The 19,419-nt window shown below is 36.4% G+C and overlaps 1 protein-coding gene across 35 annotated transcripts in view; it reads left to right on the top strand.

The window, feature by feature from the left end:
• Window positions 1-4,404: 4,404 nt before the first annotated feature.
• LOC148674704 (syntaxin-binding protein 5) overlaps window positions 4,405-19,419 on the top strand; it is a 245,239-nt gene continuing 230,224 nt past the window's right edge. For 13 of the 35 annotated variants that reach the window (XM_088625150.1, XM_088625148.1, XM_088625142.1 and 10 more), the window contains exons 1-2: window positions 4,406-4,947; window positions 7,580-7,677. In XM_088625150.1, coding sequence (XP_088481276.1) covers window positions 4,810-4,947; window positions 7,580-7,677 — 236 coding nt within the window. In that variant the 5' untranslated portion in view covers window positions 4,406-4,809. Of the gene's footprint in view, window positions 4,948-7,579; window positions 7,678-19,419 lie in introns of all 35 variants that reach the window. The other 22 variants (XM_088625162.1, XM_088625156.1, XM_088625157.1 and 19 more) reach the window with 4 other exon arrangements.

Here is a 19,419-nt window from a genome sequence, read left to right as displayed (position 1 = left end):
TTTCTTTATGCAAAAAAAATACATATGTCACAGAGAAGTGGCACCTTTTATACTATAACCTTAGTCAGATTATTCAAAATAAATCATTTTCTCTGCTTTAGGAATATTAACATTAAGCACAGGACCTTAAAGAATCTAAGATTTTGTTGTACTTAAATATTTCAAGTAAAATGATATTTTTGTGCCCATATTAGACATCGATGCACTGAAGTTAGACTGCTAGTTAGCACAATAGCCTCCATAGACATTGAAGTCTTATCAAAGCCTACACAGAATGGAATACAAGAGCATACAGCTGTCTTTTGTCAAGACAATAGGATTGACTAACTGCTGTAAAAAAAATGTTTTGAAAATTTTGATAAAATGTGTTTTTTCTACACATAAAAACATGCATTAGATTTTCTACATTATCTCCAATAAATTCCAACTCCTTTTCCAAAACTTTTAAGTGTAAGTGTACTTTTAATTAATGTTTATTAATTCACATTTCTTACTAATCTCTGCATTACCACTTTCTAGATTTGTATCATTACCACCGTGAGCTACAACATAATAACAAAATCTGTAAAACTATTGTCTAAAATCAAAGTGCCACATGCTTGTTTGAAATTTTAAGAAGAATTTTACTTCATAAAATATTCCACAAATATTCCAAATATAGTTAACATTCTGAAGATGCTACCACCACTGTAACAAACAATTAAATTGTGCAGCATTTTGTAACTTTTGTCATTATTATGAATGCACAGTGTGGTATCTGAAGCCTCAGAGTGGCTATGGTGTTGTGAATTGGGGAGGTGCTGAAATGTATTGAACTGTTTTTGACTTGTAAAAGGAGGCTGTTCTAGAAGGAGGATTTAGTTGGAATCCGTTGCTCTATATGGTTTTCTTCTATTAATAAATGGCTCCCAAAAACTGATTGTGGCACAAAAACCACAACCTAAAGTGAGTTGTATTGGGAAATACTAGATGGGCCATGAAACAGAAGGCTGCATTATGTTTTACCCATTCAAATCTATTGAAATCTATTAACTTAATTCACTGAATTCAGTATTGCATTTTGAGGTGGTGATCCCTGATGGCCTGTAAGGCCAACATCATGTGTCCATAAATATAAGGAGACTGGGTATGACCTGTTTAAATACCTCCTCTTTAGCAGAATCACAGCAAATTATTAAACAAGTGTTGAATCACCAGTTAGGATTGGCATTTTTTCCAACTCTTAGTTTTTTAAACTCTACTTCAGACAGATTTTGGAAGTACAAAGAATGATTGGTTGGAAAGTTTGCTGCACAAGGTACGTGCCTCTTTTCTCAGTTAACAAAAAAATACATGACAAAAAGTGGATTAAAAATCAACAGCTGTGTATAGAAATATATATGCCAAGTGCTACAATATCTGTTCCTGCTTTTAAAGGCACTTCCATTTAGTTTCCCCTTATGCCCTCTTGTTCATGTTTCATTGTTCATTGAGAAGAAATGTTCTGGGTTGACTTTGGGATTTTGCATACTTGTGTAAAGTCCCCTTGTAATCTTTTCTGTTCAAGACTAAAAAGGTTAATTTCAGTAATCTACAATTACCTGGTTCGGTTTTCTTACTCCTTTTGCTTATGTGTAGTACATTAGCAATTCTCCAGTCTATGTGGACTGTTGGAAGAGCTTCTGAACGAGCAGGGTCAATTGCAATCTGGAGTTTCAGAAAAGCTATAATGTAACACATACAGGTGACTAACACAATATATGGCAAGACAGCCTTACTTTACTTCATTTCTCGTCCACCTAACATTCAGCAGTGGGTCTCTAACTCATTTTGTTCTTGAACTCAAAAACGGTGTGGCCTTTCTTTGACCTAGAATATTTTCCACTGAGAAATACAGGAATACACCTAGAAATCAGTTTAGCATTTGCCCTATAACATTGATTCATGCATTACCCTCCTGTGGATGCGAAGGGCCAGCTGATAAGTTCACCCTTGCCATAGGCCAGAATTTATTTTTAAAATGTTGGTTTTGTGAAATATAATTTTCTATGGAGTGCAGGATGAGTCATTCCTTTTGAAAGTGGCTGGGTATGACTAGCAAATCTCTCAGCGTTCTTTGAAAGGGCACTACAGGGAATGTTGTACTAGCCTTCTACAGTGACTGAGAAAGCTTGTACTACAGCAGGGAGCAGAGGGACAAAGGCGTGCAAATGCATAAGAAATTCAATAGGTGTATTAACCATAATACAGAATTGTGTATATTGTGTAAAGTGAAATAAAACTGGTGAAATAAAATAGTGCATTATTTAAATGTATTTTGAAAAGTATTTTCCATAATTGGAGTAGCAGTGTTGTGGTGGGTGTGTGCTGCTACCACATAGCCCTGAGCATCTGGGTTCAATTCTCTTGGTTTTGGGTGGGTTACCTCTGGATCTTTCCATTACCCAAAGACCTCCTAGAAGGTTGAAATGTAACACTTCCTTTTGCACATCTTCCTTGTGAGTGAGTGTCTGGAGCAGCTCTTCTACAGTGCCAATGTTAGTTTGGGATAAGGTTCAGGTGAGGATGATGTATGCATTTTCCATAATTTATTAGGAAGTGATGATCTCTTTCAGTGCATTTACACTGTCATGAACTTTTGGCACCTTTTAAGTGGCTTTTCAGATGTGTTTTTATTTAGTATTTGCACATGTGAACAATGCTAGGACCTACAGTAGCTGTAAACAGACTGTAAGGACCTCAAGACAGTGGTTATCAAGATCAGTAGTATGATGGCTTTTGGAATTGCTGTTTTTAAGAAAAGGATAACGAGGCTGTATACAGTAATTTCTGTAGCTGCTTGTTACCACTGGCACATTCGGATGCCTTTTTAAGAACACAGTTAGAAATTGTATAAAGCACCTGACAACATTATGGTGAGGTCCCACCACTGATTTCATTTTTGAACAAGCTTTGAGGACAAACACATATAGTACTTTTTTTCTAGGTAGGTAGGCAATTTCAAATCCGAATGAAGAGAAGTCTTTCACTCATTTGCAGTGCTTATCTTAGTTGCTGGTCTGGTTTACTGCATGTCTGAGATGATGGCTGTAAAAAAGTGGATAATCAGGAGCTAAAGGAAATGGCATGTGACTATGAGGAAAGGGGCTGAACTGATACAGTGAATACAAAACCAAGAAGAAGAGTAAACTAAGGAAGTCAGCGAAAGTACGGATGAGCCTGCTACTATCTTTTTCCTCATCCCCCATGTTCTTTGAAAAGCATTTTTAAAGCTTCTTACCAGATTTGATTTGTTCTAAAAAATATTTTGTCAGAACAGCCACCACAGGTTTATACTGTCAAATTCAGAAGCACCATGTATTGGTTCTTCAATTAGTCTTGGGAATGTGATCCCATTCACTCCATTATTAGTTCTCCAACCTTAAAAGCCTATCTATAAACCATTAACATCAGAAGCAGAAATCACTTATCAAAAACAGTATATGTGTATACCTGTACACAGGTATATAACCTGGATTATGTTGTTGTAGGTATTTCTGCCCTTTTCTCTTAACAAGTAACTACTGTCTTTATGTGAACTGTTCATTGTTGTCTGGTTAATAATCACATTTATAACAGTTTCATTGCTAATAGCAGTGTTTGTTTCCTTTGAATTCTACAAAGTTTTAGATTATGTTTTTTGCTGTTTATTTCCTCTCACTGTGGTAAACACTTTACTTGATTTTTGTTGTAATCACACACTATTTTGTGTTTTCCAATTGGATCTGAAGTCCACAAATTGTGCCCCAAAAAGTATCAAAATAATTTACTATAAAAGTTGCTTTCTTTACAACAACAAAACTAACCAATTATATATTTTCTAACCTTCCTAGAATAACGTTCTAGCTTGAAGGGCTATATACAAACGTCTGTTACAGGAACCAATTAATTTGATCATTTCAATAGACAAAGTAGAAAGTTTACAATGTATTTTAGCTTTAGCCGAGAAACCCTAATTTAAACGCCTGGCTACATTAATATTATTTTATATATGTTACATGATCAACGTCTTGTGCAAGTTTAATGCGCTTGCATTCTCTATTCTGTGTTGGTAAACAAAAAAGGATTAAACGTACAGTACAGGTAGTTACGACAATTCTATGTATAAAGTGTTTTTATTTTACTGCAATGTCTTAAGAGGGCTTTACTAAAGATGTTAGCGTTAGTGACCTTAATAACAGATAATTTTCATGACACTGGTATTGCAGAAATTTGAGTTTTAAATGTAAAATAGGTACGGCTAGTAGCTGAAGTTGTACTGCTCCTCGGTGATCTTCTGCATATCCCCTCCCCTTCTGTTTCAGGTGCAATAGAGCACATCCTGACGCTAGGACTATTCCACTTGCTTGTGCAGCATACGAGCCCCTCCGACAGCAGGCAGCAGTAGAGACTCTGCTACACATCCGGGTGCTGCTCTGAATGCGCAGGCTCTTCGCCGCAGCTGCGTTTCCGTGTTGGCTGGGGGAAGAGAAGGGGAGCGAAGACAGAACAGCAGACGCAGAAGGAGATAGACGGAGTTAGGGAGGATCGCATCGACACGCCACAGACAAATTACAAATAAATACTCTTCCAGCAGCTCGTCGGCTTTCAGAATTTGCAAGGTGGCGGTCGCACAATTTGTCATGGAGACTGCAGTGACAACACACTCTTAACATGTGAGATGTACAGAATAAAATAGAAGAGAGCGAGTGTGCGTCTGTGTGGCTGTTTCCCCCTTGTCCGTCTAACTGGTGGTTCTGTTTAGCTCATTTTTGTGGTCCATCCTCGTCTCTGTGTTTTTGTGGGGGAAAAATGAAGAAGTTCAACATCAGGAAGGTGTTGGATGGCCTGACGGCGGTCTCATCCTCCTCTTCATCTACTCAACCTGGAAACAGGGAGAATGACTTGATCCAGGAGACTCTCCAATCCGAGCATTTCCAGCTCTGCAAGGTGGGGAATCTGACGTTTTACTCTACTGTATTAGAACAAATCACTGTGTGGGTATATTTGCATTTCAGAAATCTCTCTCCTTTCAATTTAGCTTTCGGTATCACGTTACCAGGGAAATTAATGTCAAAGCTTTCCGAGGAAATTAATACATTTAACAGCAGTAACTGCACCGCAAACTACTACGGTCTTACAGCAGTGTAACCGACTCTGCTAGTATACCTGTTATTTTAATTCGCCTGAACAGCACACGCAGGATAGCCAGATATTTGACGTGTGCAATTAATGTGAAATACACAGTCATGGTTAAATAGCTCATCTACACATGTAGTCCAGAATGTTTATGAAATTATTACAGTGCAACGTTTACACCCTGACATATAAAAGGATATTAACTGTAACTTTATAAAATCGTTGACTGTTGCATTGTCATTGCATTTAGGACTTGAAACGATTAAAGGTTGTAGTTGACTTTCCTTGCTCAACCTGATATAACATAGAAGTCTGCTATGAAATACGAATCTTTAAGTCATGTGGTTGACACATGCCACCACTACTTTCTGGCCTTTGCATTACAAATGGCAAATGCTTATAAACCCCTTCAAAATTTCAACGAAAACGTTTTGTTTTGTCACATTATAGAGCCTACAGAAGACGACTCTAAATGCAGTCGAAATAGGGCAGTGATTTAAATAGTACTTTTCCTCACTTCATATCCGTTCAAAACATTTTAAAAGCTTTGATCAAAACGTGTAAAGGAAAGGGAACGCACTGTTTTTACAATACTTCTGAGTCATTCACTATTTTAAAAAATCGTATGTAGCTAGTTATTTTTAACGACTATTGGGATTAAGGTGCACACTGGAAAATGGGAGGCTAGTGCACTATGCGGGGACTGTACAGCTGGGTAATACATCCGCATTGTGTGTATTGACACTGAATAGGACGAGCTGTCTTTTTCATTTTTGCATTCAGTTTAACTATCCTGCACACGCCTGCCGAAAGTAAATCTACTCTGAAGAATTCTTGATCTTTATTTACACCTTCAACGAGATGATTTTGCAGAGTAGACTTTCTCTCGCCCCCTCCTATTCATCGAGCATTTGTAATAATGCAAAACAACACAATAATACAATGTCAAAAACTGACCATTATTGCATATCATTCCAGACACGTTAGATAAACGTTTTGGGGGTATAGTTTTCTAACAATCCCCACGTTATTGCACAGGATTTCAGTTGTGGAAAGCTGGTTCAGAGATAAATTTAGTATCTTAAATAAAACTAAGTAGTTGTAATAACAATAGCAGGTAATGGTCTAAATGTTTACTTGTTTCTTTATAATAGTTTGCAAAATTTAGTGTATAAAAATGTACAAACACCCCCCAAAAAAACCCCACTATTACAACAACCAGGAATAAAAATGATGAAATTAACGTTTTGTGTTGTTCCTACACTTACATAAAATCTCCAGATACTACAAAATTTATACTAACAAAAACATTGCGAAATGTAAGGATTAAAATGGCAAGATGGCCCTTGATGGTTCTAACAGTTAAAAGGAACCGACTGGTAACTCCTTTGGGAATGTTGTGTTTACATGATTCCATGTAAGTCTGTTTGCGATATTGATTATACTGTATTTATAGTCGGGGAAAAACGACAGCAGAAAACTGCATATTAGGGAGATTGGTTTTGTTACATAAGAGCGTATTAAATTACCCCATGACAGTATCAACATACGAAGAGTCTGTTGATGACGTTTCTCTCCATGGCAATCATCAGTGAACATAGAGCCGAGGCGGGGGGAGGCGTAGCACATGAATAGATTACAGATGCTGCACATCAATGGTCTAAAGATTAGAGCAAACCTAAATAATTGAGCATAAATATTTTAACAGTCATGGTACTAATAATGCGAATAAAAAGGGACGTGCATGAAGGGGCTAAAATGTTTTTAAATGGAAAAGACTATACTGGCGAAATCCATGCCTGTAGCACAGTGGTACACAGCCCGCAATGTACTGACAACACAACACTGCTGCAGGAGAGCTGGTGTTTGTTATTGAGAAGAGAATTAATTGCATAATATGCTTTAGTAGCTTATCCAGTTTAAAAACAAAATACGCCTCATAAAACGGAGGCCGCAAGTTTAATGTTCCTTTGAAAAACGAACGCAAGCGTTAGGCATTTTGATTCATTTTTTAACGTATTTTATTAAAGCAGGAATAGTTTTGATATTGCTCTCCATGAAAAGTGCTTTCTTTAAAACTTTTTTCACAGCTAACCATTTAACTCTGGAATAGTTACTTTATGCTGTATCTCTGTTTAAAATCTGAATATACACTAAATCGTTTGAAAAACGTGGAGGCAAACTGCATAGGAATTGAAAATATTGCAAAATGTGCTTGAGCCGTTTCTGCTTTAGAAAGCCCTTTTCTCTAACAGTTAATCTTTTCCCCTTAGGGCTTAAGGCTGTCTTTTGTACATTTGAGATATACAATCAAGTATGATTGTTTCTTTTTCCAATTTGAATGCATAATGTATGATTTAATTTACAGCAAGCAAAAGGGTTTGAATTAAAAATGGGATTATTCTCTTACCCCTTTGTTGTCCCTTTGTGAATGGATCCCCAGACGGTGCGACATGGATTCCCCTATCAACCTTCATCAATGGCATTTGACCCCGTGCAGAAAATCTTGGCCATCGGGACCCAAAATGGAGCTTTGAGGCTGTATCCTTTCCTTTTAAGAGTATTCACAAGTAGCCTCTTTATCTGATTTAAATGATTTACAGGATGTGATTGCTTCAGATATGAATTACTCACCTCCATTCTATGTCAGGTATGTTTGTTTTAATGCTGAGATTGTGTGGGTGAGGGGTCGCTGTGTTGTGTGGAACCGAGACAAGTGCCAATATTCCGGGTGCTTTGAAGCACTGTGATGATGTGAACGTGCCCTGTGATTGCCATGAAGAGAGGGCTCCTCTGTAAAGCTAGACACCGCGGGGTAGAGGGCACACTTTCCCATTATTAAAGAAATAACAGTCTGGTTTGGCATAACCACAAGATGAGGTCCCCTGTACCTACTGTAATTTTTCAGTGACTGTTTAATTGGTATGGAAAATGGTTTACTTTCTATTTTATACCAATGTTTTGCTGGAGTTTTGTTGGAGAGGTGGCAAGAGTTTTGACTTGAAAACCTGTCATTTGTTTATTACTTGATCTCAAACTGCGGAAGAATAAGTTCAAAGAGTGGAAAAGGTATCAGGTGCTGTCAGTATTTTTTCAGTAATAGATGTTAAAAATAAACTGTGCTGTGTAAGTGGTTGTGTTTAGTGTATAGATTGCATATCCTGTTGGAATGTTACTGAAACTATTTTGAGCACAAAGTCCTACATAAATGTAATCCAAATAAACTGTTTAATGTATTAATTAGTTTGGATGGGCGATCATGGTTGCAAGTGATTTCAGATAGCTAATTTATGTGAAGTTAAGTTTCTGTTATTTAGGCCTATGGAATGTATACTCCTACTGTTAAGGTATTTGTTTTTCCCCACATTTTTTGTTTTGCAGAGTAATACATATAATGCCAGTTAAGTCACATATGTCTGGTATTTTTGTGTTACAAATGACGCATGTAGGTTTTGTTCTGTCTTGAGACCTGGCAGGTTGTATTTATAAGCCATTTGTGCCCTATTTTAAGTGGATTTTTAAGGAAAGTTACTTTCTCAATGAGACTTCTACAGGACAGTCAGTGTGTCACATCATTTGAGTTGTGTGTCCGTATTGCATTTGTATTAAACACATTTAGAAAGATATTGTATGGTATCTACAGTAAGTCTCAAAATACTTATTGACCAACTGATTTCTTGTGAAGAATAGTAGCTTTCTTGTGATGCCTAATTTGATAATTGCTTCATAATATTGTGATTTTTTTATCCCTCTCAAATTGTCTGTTTCATCAGAACATTCCTAGAAACATGGAAGGGAGGATTGCAGAAAGTATGGATCCTGCATGACAGCAAGCTTAATAGTAAAACATTTTAAGGGCTGCTAAGCTAAGCAAGTAGGTTGTGCTCCAACTGCTGCTTTATTTTGGTACTCAGTGTTTTTTTCCATGAAATATACATGAAATCTTTTAGTTTTGTTAATAAAACTATAGAGCATAGAGCATACGTAAAGTAAAGTGATGCCCATCTTATGAGTCGCAACTGTTTTGTTCTGGGTTGTATGGTAGCAGAACATGTCCAATTATATTCACCAGCATTCAGTGTAGTTCATGCATGCATGCATGCATGTTGTATGATCATAGTTTGTTTCCTTTTCATTCCTCAAGGACAGTGCTTGTTGGCTCAGAATTGTCAGTAATTGCACTGATATCATGCACATAGACTTGCTTTCTGCAACGTGTGTGAGTGTACAGCTCTTTCAAGCTTTGGTTTCTGTGGGAGCTTGTGGAACGCGCTGAGTTACTTCCAGATCAGGGTGGCTATAATCAAGTCACTAGGTTAAATATAATTTTGCTTGAATGTAATATGCCTTGCCACCTAGTTTATTTGCTGAATATTTTGTGTAAAGGTACAAAAATTGGTTTGCTTCTGCATAAAACTTGTATCATTCTATTATCTTGGGTGCTTTGAGGATACTTGTGTTGGCATTTATTCATTCTTGGAGAGAAGTTTGTTACACATGGAGTTTCCTACTGTCTGGACACAGCTGTTTTCCAGCAGGGAAGTATGCGGCAGATGACATGCAGATTAGAAGAAATTTAACATGACAAGGATGTGGCAACATTTCTTAGGATATAATTTAGTTGAGGTGAAATGTATAAAGAGGATGGATGACAAGGTATACAGATGGCAGGATTTGTAGCAATGTGTGTGGAGACAATGACACAGCTGTGTACTGTTGCTAGATATTAATGGTGGAAATACACAAATACAACAAATTATGTATTGATATTTTCTACTGTATGGGGGCAAAAATACCTAGTGTTATTTTACCAAATATTGCTTTTAATTTTAACACCTTGCTGTTAATTCTGGAAATGAAGTGAGTAGTAGCAGGTGTGTGTACTATTAATATACTGGTTTGTTGTGTGGGATCCATCCAAGATATGCTTTAGTTCCTGAGCAACAAAAAAGTTTATTTTGATTTGGCTGTAGTATCCTCTGTAATGTGGTGAAAATCTGGGAATAAACTGCTAAAAAATGCAAGAAAATACATAAAGTAGATGTATTATTCAACCTGTAGCTGATTTAGACATAGATTAATTGAAAGAGTGTCCAACCACCCGGTGAGGTTGTTAGCAGTATGGCAAATGCAAAAAAACATTAATTTGATGATTTTTCATTCTGTTCTGTTTGCATTGATGTATTTTTACTTTCCAAAGACCCTTTACAAAGTCTTAAGTTTGAGTCTTTACAATTTACTTTTATTCGTACTTACTGGGGCAGGATTCCTTCACCTATTTGACTAGAAAAATGTGTAAATCAAAATGTTAATAAAAATGAAAACCTGCTAATTAATGACAGCAGAAATATTTGGAACAACATTTTGTCTTCCCATGTAGGGCACCTGTATTTATAAAGTATTTTTATCTAGGTGTCACTGGTGTGGAAAATGTTTTCCATTTTGTATAACAACTGCTTTCTGTTCTGTTCTAGTATCTAATAATCTTAACAGTTTTTTGGCCGATCTTTTGGTCAAATTATAGTCAGGCCACTGCCCAAGAAAACAGCATAGTAAAGACAGCTGCACAGTTATGTTACAGTACAGTATGTTATGTATGTTACAGTTTTTGTTTCATAATCACCCTTTTTTTTGTTGGAGGGCTTTCTTTTAAAGAAGTTCTTGACAGCAGTTCCTGTAACTTTCAAGAAGAGACATAGATGCAATGTTTGTAGGTGAGGGATATTTTTTCAGTGTGGTCCTAAACTAACCCTTTTAGACTATACTTTTAGACTGCAGCGTAGGCCAGGATTTATTCATGTCTGAGGAACATGAGCAAAGCAGTGACAGTGTTCTCAGTGTGCAAGGCTGGAGATTTGGAAAGGCTTTAACCTTTTCGCTCCTGCCAGAGGACGACTTGTTTTTCTTTCTGTGCTTATCTTTTGTGGAAATCCGGAACTAGAATTGACAGAGGAAGGAAGTGATGTAAAGACTACATTTATACAGTGATGAAGAGCGGAAGTTGTGGTTGAGGGCTTTAACAACCCTGAAAGGAAGAATATCATTGCTTATCTATACAGATGGTGCAGCTTTCATCTTACCACCCGAAACTGAACCTTTGTGAGTAAGAGTGGGTTCACGATGTAGATTTAATTTACTTTTCATATTTGTTTTCAGATTTTTTTACAAACATTTTTCCAATGTTTTGGCATTTTTGGTGTAAGATATTCAGTGTTATCTTCTGTTCTCGAGGAATGTAATCATTTCTAAAATCTTCAGTCCAAGCCCAGATGTTTATGCACAGATTATCATTTACCCAGTGACTCTTGTAAGTGGTCTGTCCCCTTGAAAGGAGTATCAGGGAGTTCTCGGATAGAGATGATTATCTGTGTTAACATTTAGTTTATTTAAATGAATAGAAGTGGGTGGGATTTGCATATTAAAAGTATTCACAGTGCTTTATTGACATTTAAACAATCTTTAATGCCAGTCAAGTTCTAAACATTAAAATGTAACATTTTCTAACATAATTTTCCATTTCTGGAATGCTTTTTTTTAATTGCCTGGTACATAATGAGATGGACACAATATTAAAGACTCGGCACAAAAGTTATTATTCTTAAAAGGATTATAACCCTAAAATTAAAAAGTTTTTTCTGACCTTGACCATGAGCTTTTTTCCTCTTCTTTGGTTTCTTTTTGGTAGGTGAAAAGCACAAAACACTTAGACTACATCATATGAAAATGTAACATATTGGGTCCAAAAGAATGCAGGGGTGTCCAGAATGTGTGCATGCACAAATACACATATGTGCTTTTTTATTCTGTAATCTACTGTATATTGTGGATTTTGCCTCTCTGTCACCTTACTGTGCACAGTCTATGTGCTCAACCATCGACTGTTCACACTGTTCACTGTCCCAGTCTTCTGCACCTTGGAAGTTCCTACTATTTATTTGTGATGCAAATGTGCATCACGTGGTAATCCTGCACGTTCCTAATGAGGGGGATTGTAAGTGTGTGGTTATCGAATAGTTTGTTCCACCTATTGCCTGTTGATTGGAAAATGAATGTCAGAGTGCTCAGATATGCGTTAACACCTGCCATCAAATCAACTGTGTTAAGTCTTTTCCTGTGGAAGCAAGTGAGTTTGCTTTTGCATTCAGATGAAATGATCATCTTGTAAGAACAGAGTCCTTTAGATAGTTTAAGACAGAAGGAAAACTGTTCACCGATGTGGTGATTTTTATTCTGTCGGTACATAATGACCTAACTTTTTTGTGCCTGATAATTTGCTGGTAGGGTATTGATTGACTTGAAATGAATGTATTCAATTGTTTTTGTTTTGTTGGAAACAATTCATTGTTTGATTTTAAAACAATAATTAAGTCATATGTTTGCTAAGCTAAAGAGGTGTGGCATATGTATTTTTTTAGAGTACAAAGTGCATCTTTGTTTCTGATTTAACCCTTATATAGGATATTACATTTATATTTTCATATGAACATTACTCTTAATGTGTGGTGCATTACTTACAGCAAGTACTTGTTTGGTACTCACAGTAAATGTGGATGAGATGGAATCATGTCATGATCTGTGACGTATTATAATATGTATAATATTAAAATATTCGATTATTTTTATAATGTTGCCCACATTGGAATTTAACAGTTCTGCTTTGGACCTACTGGAAAACACTTAAGATTAAAGTTCAAGGAAGAAAAAAACTGAGACAGTTAAGCTATGAAAATGAACAGTCCAATTGTTTTTTTCCATGTAACCATTGTTTTAGATTGTAGGCTGGACTTTCTAAATATCTACAAAAAGATTACATTTGCACTTTATTGAAAAGCTCTGTAAAGCTTCCATAGTCACACAAATAAGGAGCCTGTGATGCTTTGAATTTCTTTAGGGAAATGCTTAAGAAGTCCACTTTCTCTGATAAAATATTGTTGTGACTGAGGGAGGCAGTCGAGTTTCAGCAAGGGTTTGCACTTTCCTGTTTGATTTGAACAATGTAAATTGTTTTGTGATATTTACCTAGATGTCCTTGAGCTAGGAAAAAAGTAAACATGGAGGAAGACAGATGATCAAAGTTTGTTCCTAATGGTTTATTCAGGTTAATTAACTTCACTGTAAATCATTAAGACTGCCATTTTAAAGAATAAATGTTCATTAGTGACAGGCAGTTCGTAGGGAGGTTATTAAAATACCCTCCATAGGAATGGACCATTGATAAATACAGGAGTAAATATACAAAGGAAAGAAAAGGAAAAAAGAGGAGGAGGAAGAAGCAAAAGTTCATCATTTCACTCTTAGAATCAGCCTTTTTCCCAGTTATATCACCTCAGTAATGATTGGTAGACTCTGACCTTTATTATAAGAGAGAGTCTGACTGACTTATTTATGGAAATTCCTCTTTTCTTTATTGTTGAATCCTTAGGCTAAACACATTTCTTCTATTTTGTTGGAGTATTGTTAGAATAGGGAAATTGGTTCCCATTTACACATGAGCATGTTTTAGAGAGGAGGATTTAGTCCTGGTAGGATTAATTTTTATTAGGATGTTGGATTTTCTCTCTTTGGTCATATTTTATTGTATATTTAGATTTCAGGGATTGAATTTTGGAGGATTAAGAAAGTAGAACCCTGAAAATTACTTATTATATATATATTTCTAAAGTGTATCTCTTCAGTAGTTATGTAAACTATTATGCCATCACCAGTGTCACCTGTGCCAGAGAATAAAAGGACACATGTACTACGTAACTCTCAGGAATCCCTGGTTTTAGGGGGCTGTAATGAGTTATCTTTATTATTTACTGAGCTGTTAAACTAAACAATGGTTAAACTTGTTTTGGAGTTAGGAACTTGTTTATTATTGTGGTGGTTTGTTGCCTGTAGGTATTGACGGGAAACACTTGGTGCCCTGTCCATGTCTAACTGGCTTTCTGCATCTTCTATTTCGCTCCTATGAATTTCAGGGCTCCCTTCATGTTTGTTAATTATGGTCAGCAGATGGATAGTTTAACTTCATCATCTCTTTCCTGATGTTGTGTTACTGTTATTAAGCATCATGTTGAGAAGCATGCCACAAATCTGTTAATAACCCACCCCCACAGCCCTGCATTTTGAAGTGCCTCACAGTGCTGACAGAATTAGTGGCAATCGGTTTCCTCATCAAAGACTCCTTTGCATCGATCTTTCTACTTGACATAAGAGTGCAGAGATTCTTTCTCTGCTCATTTCTTTCTCTTGGTTCTACTGTCTTAAGATTAGTTCAAGTGTTTAAAATACAGAATTTTACTTTTAAGGAGGCTAACCATCATACATTATTACAAATAGGGAAAAATGAAAATCAGTCATGGCTTTCCTAAAACGATGCAAGTTTTGGGACATTTTTGTGTAAAAAAAAAAGTATGGTAAGAAAATATGCATTAAAAATTCTGTTTATGTATTGATAAGGTCTTCTGTTGACTTGAGAAATATGTTCATTCCTAATTAATAGCTCATCTGGAATAAAATGTCAATACTGTTTAGACCTTTGAGCACTAGAGTTAGAGTTAAGGGACATGAAGTTAGAAAAAGTTTAAATGCAAAAAAAGCAAAATGAGGGACCAGAATTAGCCTAAATCTATTAGGACTTATAAGACTGTTTTGGTATATTTATGTTTCTTAAAAAAATGTGCCTGACACCCCTGCTGTTAAATTAAATTATGCAGTAAATTAAGCATCATGGAGGTTGCACAGTAAAAAAGTGCTTTGCAGAAATTATATGTTGGGCTTCATAGAAGTATGCCGTAGTTCTATTTTTGTTAACCGCTCGTGTCTCTTAAGAGATGGACATGTAGAGCAATTTTTGAGAAAAGGTTTATTTACTTTAGTTACTTTTTTGGCCTCACTGCATATGTGGACATTTTCCTTAGAAAACAGCCAAGATAACTTAGCAAGTGCAGAAATATGAAATATTGGTCCCATGGGTGTGGATTATTTGTGGTCTTCTGGTTGCCATAGATTTGTACGTAATACTAAACTGTTTTTTTCCCAAATTTAGTTTAATTTAATTATGTGGATTTCTGCTTTTTTATCAGTGCTTCCTGCCTTTCTTGGACATTTTTCATCAACCCTAGTTTGAGCTCAGAATCAACATTTTAGTGTTCATTTCCTGTTTTCTGGTGGGAAATCCCATGTTGTGGTGTATTCTAAGATAATGTAAGGAAATTCAAGATCCCCGTCCAAAATGCTTATAATTATGTAACATTAGTTATGCAAGAGATCATTGCCATATGGTTGCAATGTAGCCAATATTATTGAGCTGCATTAAAAAGGTATTAAATAGGACATTTCAATGTTAAGCATTTTTTTTAGACATGGATTATGTGATGGTGGTACAAAGGCATAATTACCGTACTTTAAAAAATGGCCGTTATTCCTTCTTTTTGAACTGTGTGCTACATTTTAAACATTTTTTTTCTTCTTTAAAGAGATTTGAAGTGACTGTACAGTAAACATTTTACCGCCTTTTTTAAAATTGATTCAGCCATTTTTTTCCAGTTAGACTCTTTACTGTGCTAGGCTGTATTTTTTCTTATGCATATGGCATTAAATGGTCTTGTTTACCTTTAATTTTGTTGCCTGCTCTGTTTCTGTTTTGTGGCTGTACCCAGTCTATATTTCTACTGTCACAGCAAAACTGTTTTTTATCTCCCTCATCTTAGCAAGCTGCCTCTTTTTCTGCCTTGACTGTACAGTAACTACACAATTCCAAATTATTTTTTTCATGGTAGTTTACTTATGTTGCTATCTTAATTTAACATTTATTCTCTGCTATCAGGAAGCATGTCATCCATTCTTGGAAAAAAATGCTCTGAGAAACAGTGAGAAAGTAAAAAAACAGTTAATTAATAAGCACTTAAGCATCAATAAATTACATCGATAAATGTTTTGATTGCCATAGGTTTCATGCTTTTACGTGAAATATAAGATCAATAAGTATCTGTTCTTTTAATGATAATATTTTGCTGGTAGCTTGAGGAATATTATTTGGTAATTCATCTGTTTTCTACAGAGCAATCCTTTCTACAGCAAGATCAAACACTAGAGAGCGATCACTTTTTCTAGATGTAAGACTAATCGGTCTGCTGTAGCATGCTGGATTTTCTGTCTTTGAAGGGCTGGAAGTACCAAGTTTGAGATAGGGTTATCTGAGGTGCAGGCATCTTTAAACATGAACATTTCAGCAGATGGACTTAAGGGCATGATTAAGGTAGTGATTTCAAGGCGTATCTCATGCTGATACATTTGGACAGTTGTCCGGCATTTGTTGTTCATTCTGTGAACAGCTTCAAAGCATTATCTTGGTAAATGTGGAGTTATTCCTGCTGGTTGTATACTGTTTAAATGATGGCTTTGCAGCAACATTTTGTACTGCAAGGGGAGAATAGAAACCTGCACACGCCTATGACACGGCCACCTGTCTCAGCCATTCATCTCTTGACACTGCATTCAAGCTCCACTGTGCCTGACGGGAGAGAAGTGATGCACCTCTCGCTGATATCACTAGAGCCAGCATGCTGCTTTGCCCTGAAAGCCGAGAAGACCAAGTTAAACTTGTCCTGCCCAGCTGGCTCTGTGCCAGTTATGCAGGATCCTTGTCAGGGTTGTCCAGTGACATGACTCGCACACCAAAAAAGCAATGCCTGTGTGCCTTTACTAGTTGAGCTGCAGGGAACCTAATACTGATTTTAAAAAAAATATGCACAGACTCTGCTCCCAAGTAAAAAATAAAAATCGGTCACTTTTATTAGTAAGAAATCAGTGATCAGCATCAGATCTAAAGGGAGTTTGTCAGTTTTTGATTTGTAATTTTTGAAAATCATAATGGTGCTTCTGAACCAGCAAACAGCAAACCGTTTTGTGAATTCTTAATTAATGGGTTGTATCCAGTGATCTGGCTTTGATCTACTAGGCAGTCCCACCTTATTTCAAAGCTGTGCTCGGAGAAAATAATTCTGAAGTGGCTATTTAAATTCTGGCACACTTCAAGCAAAATTGTTTTGCTATTAGCAGCCCCCTTTAGAGTCTCACCTCAGGTTGAGCTGCAGCATACTTTTTTTACATTGGGTTTGTTGGAAATTGCATTTTAGTCTTGAAAACATAATTTTATAACATATAAGTAGTATGTGCCTACAGCAGGGATTCACAATTCCATTTCTGGAGATCCATGCACCTGTAGCTCTGTTATATAGCTGAATCTTTTATCAACAAGTTAAATTCTTTATTTATTTCAGTTCTTAATCAAGCATTTAAGAAGTTTTTAACTATTATGTTTCCAAACTTAAAATTTCCAACTTTAAAATAGGAAAAAATCCTTCTTGTTCCTACAAGAACTCAAACAAGTACTTGGTTTTCTGGGAACCCGTGGTCTGGAAGATGAAAATGATAAAATAAACATTTCAATCTTTTTTGCAGGTAGTTTTTTTTTAATGTTACCTAATTGTCGTACTTCGCATTTATGGACATTGGATGTGGTCTTTTTCTCCTTATCCCTCTTGCAGTTTTTTCTCACAGTTGAAATAGGCCTTGATTTAGCTGTTCAAGATTCATTTCTCTAAAAGGAACATTTCATATAAACGGAGTGAAGAGCATAGTGGCTTTTTAAATTATCGTATTGAATATCCACCTTTACATTTCCCTCAACTACTTAGGTTTGAAATTTTGAACAGGTAGTACAATGTTAAGAGATAAATAATATATTTTATGCAAATTAAATTGAGTGAAAGTGAAACAATCTATTAATGACACTGTTGTATTTTCGGTTTTCTAAAATGTTTTTTAGTTTTCAAATACACATTGTTGCTTAAGGTACTTGTAGTTCATGGAGGATTCAATCAGCCATTGTAATATTGCTTGGTTTAATTTTAAAGACTTTGATAGCTCACTTGTGCATTACAGCTTTCAGCTTTGATTAATCTTTAGTCCTCACTGTATGTGTGGAGAACCTTACTAAGTCCATACCACTGTTGCTTTGAACACTGAAATGTTCATTAAATCCGTCATCAAAAAGAGTTCATAACTATTGAAAGGCACACATTCCCATTGCAAATTAATTGTTGTTAGGTTATTTCTTTGTCTTATTGTAAGGTTGTTGACCTGGTGTTTTGATGACATCATATAAATGTGAACAATTTGAGTCATAAAAGTGGTTTTGGTGTGGTTGACAGGCCTGCAGGGTCTACCTTAAGTATGTGTTCTGTACTACAATACAGTAGGTGTGCAGATTGCCTGCATCTCTGGACTTGTGAAGCCAAGCTGTAGATTTGAAGTGATAACACATTTTGGTGGTGTCTTTATTCTGTGGGCTTTCAGATAAAGAAGCTAGACTGAAATTGGTTGTTCTTGATTAGAGGTAACTTTCAGGAACCTCTTTGGTGTGAGGAGGATTTAGGTTGTCTCTGATTCTGACAGATGTCGAATTGCAAATAGCTTACCTCCTGGGAATCAATGGGTGACCTACTGTATGTCAGCTTTTGCTTCTCATCTGAGATGCAGTCTCATCATTTTATCAAATCCCTCCGCCTGTTTTTCTTCTGCTGTCTTATGCATAAATGTTTTACATGTCCAAACCTTTTAGGTTAATAAATTAGTTGTTATAATAATAGTTATAATAATAATAATAATAATAATAATAATAATAATTGCTTACACTTATATAGCGCTTTTCTGGACACTCCACTCATAGCGCTTTACAGGTAATGGGGACTCCCCTCCACCACCACCAATGTGCAGCATCCACCTGGATGACGCGACAGCAGCCATAGTGCGCCAGAACGCTCACCACACATCAGCTATCAGTGGGGAGGAGAGCAGAGTAGAAGCCAATTCATAGATGGGGATTATTAGGAGGCCATGATTGGTAAGGGCCAATGGGAAATTTGGCCAGGATGCCGGGGTTACACCCCTACTCTTTGAGAAACGCCCTGGGATTTTTAATGACCACAGAGAGTCAGCACCTCGGTTTTACGTCTCATCCAAAGGACGGCGCTTGTTTACAGTATAGTGTCCCCATCACTATACTGGGGCATTAGGACCCACATGGACCGCAGGGTGAGCGCACCCTGCTGGCCCCACTAACACCTCTTCCAGCAGCAACCTTAGTTTTTCTGCATGTTACACTGAGGCACTGAAATACTATCTGTATGTAGCTAAATTAGTTGAACTTCTACTTAAATAAGCATTAGAAGAATCTGTACTACTGAATTATTTCAGCATTTAAGTAAAATATACATCTTATTATGCAGTACA

The sequence above is a fragment of the Lepisosteus platostomus genome, chromosome 3 (assembly GCF_059453375.1).
Source record: "Lepisosteus platostomus isolate fLepPlt1 chromosome 3, fLepPlt1.hap1, whole genome shotgun sequence".
NCBI lineage: Eukaryota > Metazoa > Chordata > Actinopteri > Semionotiformes > Lepisosteidae > Lepisosteus > Lepisosteus platostomus.
This window is presented reverse-complemented; position numbering and strand designations above follow the sequence as displayed.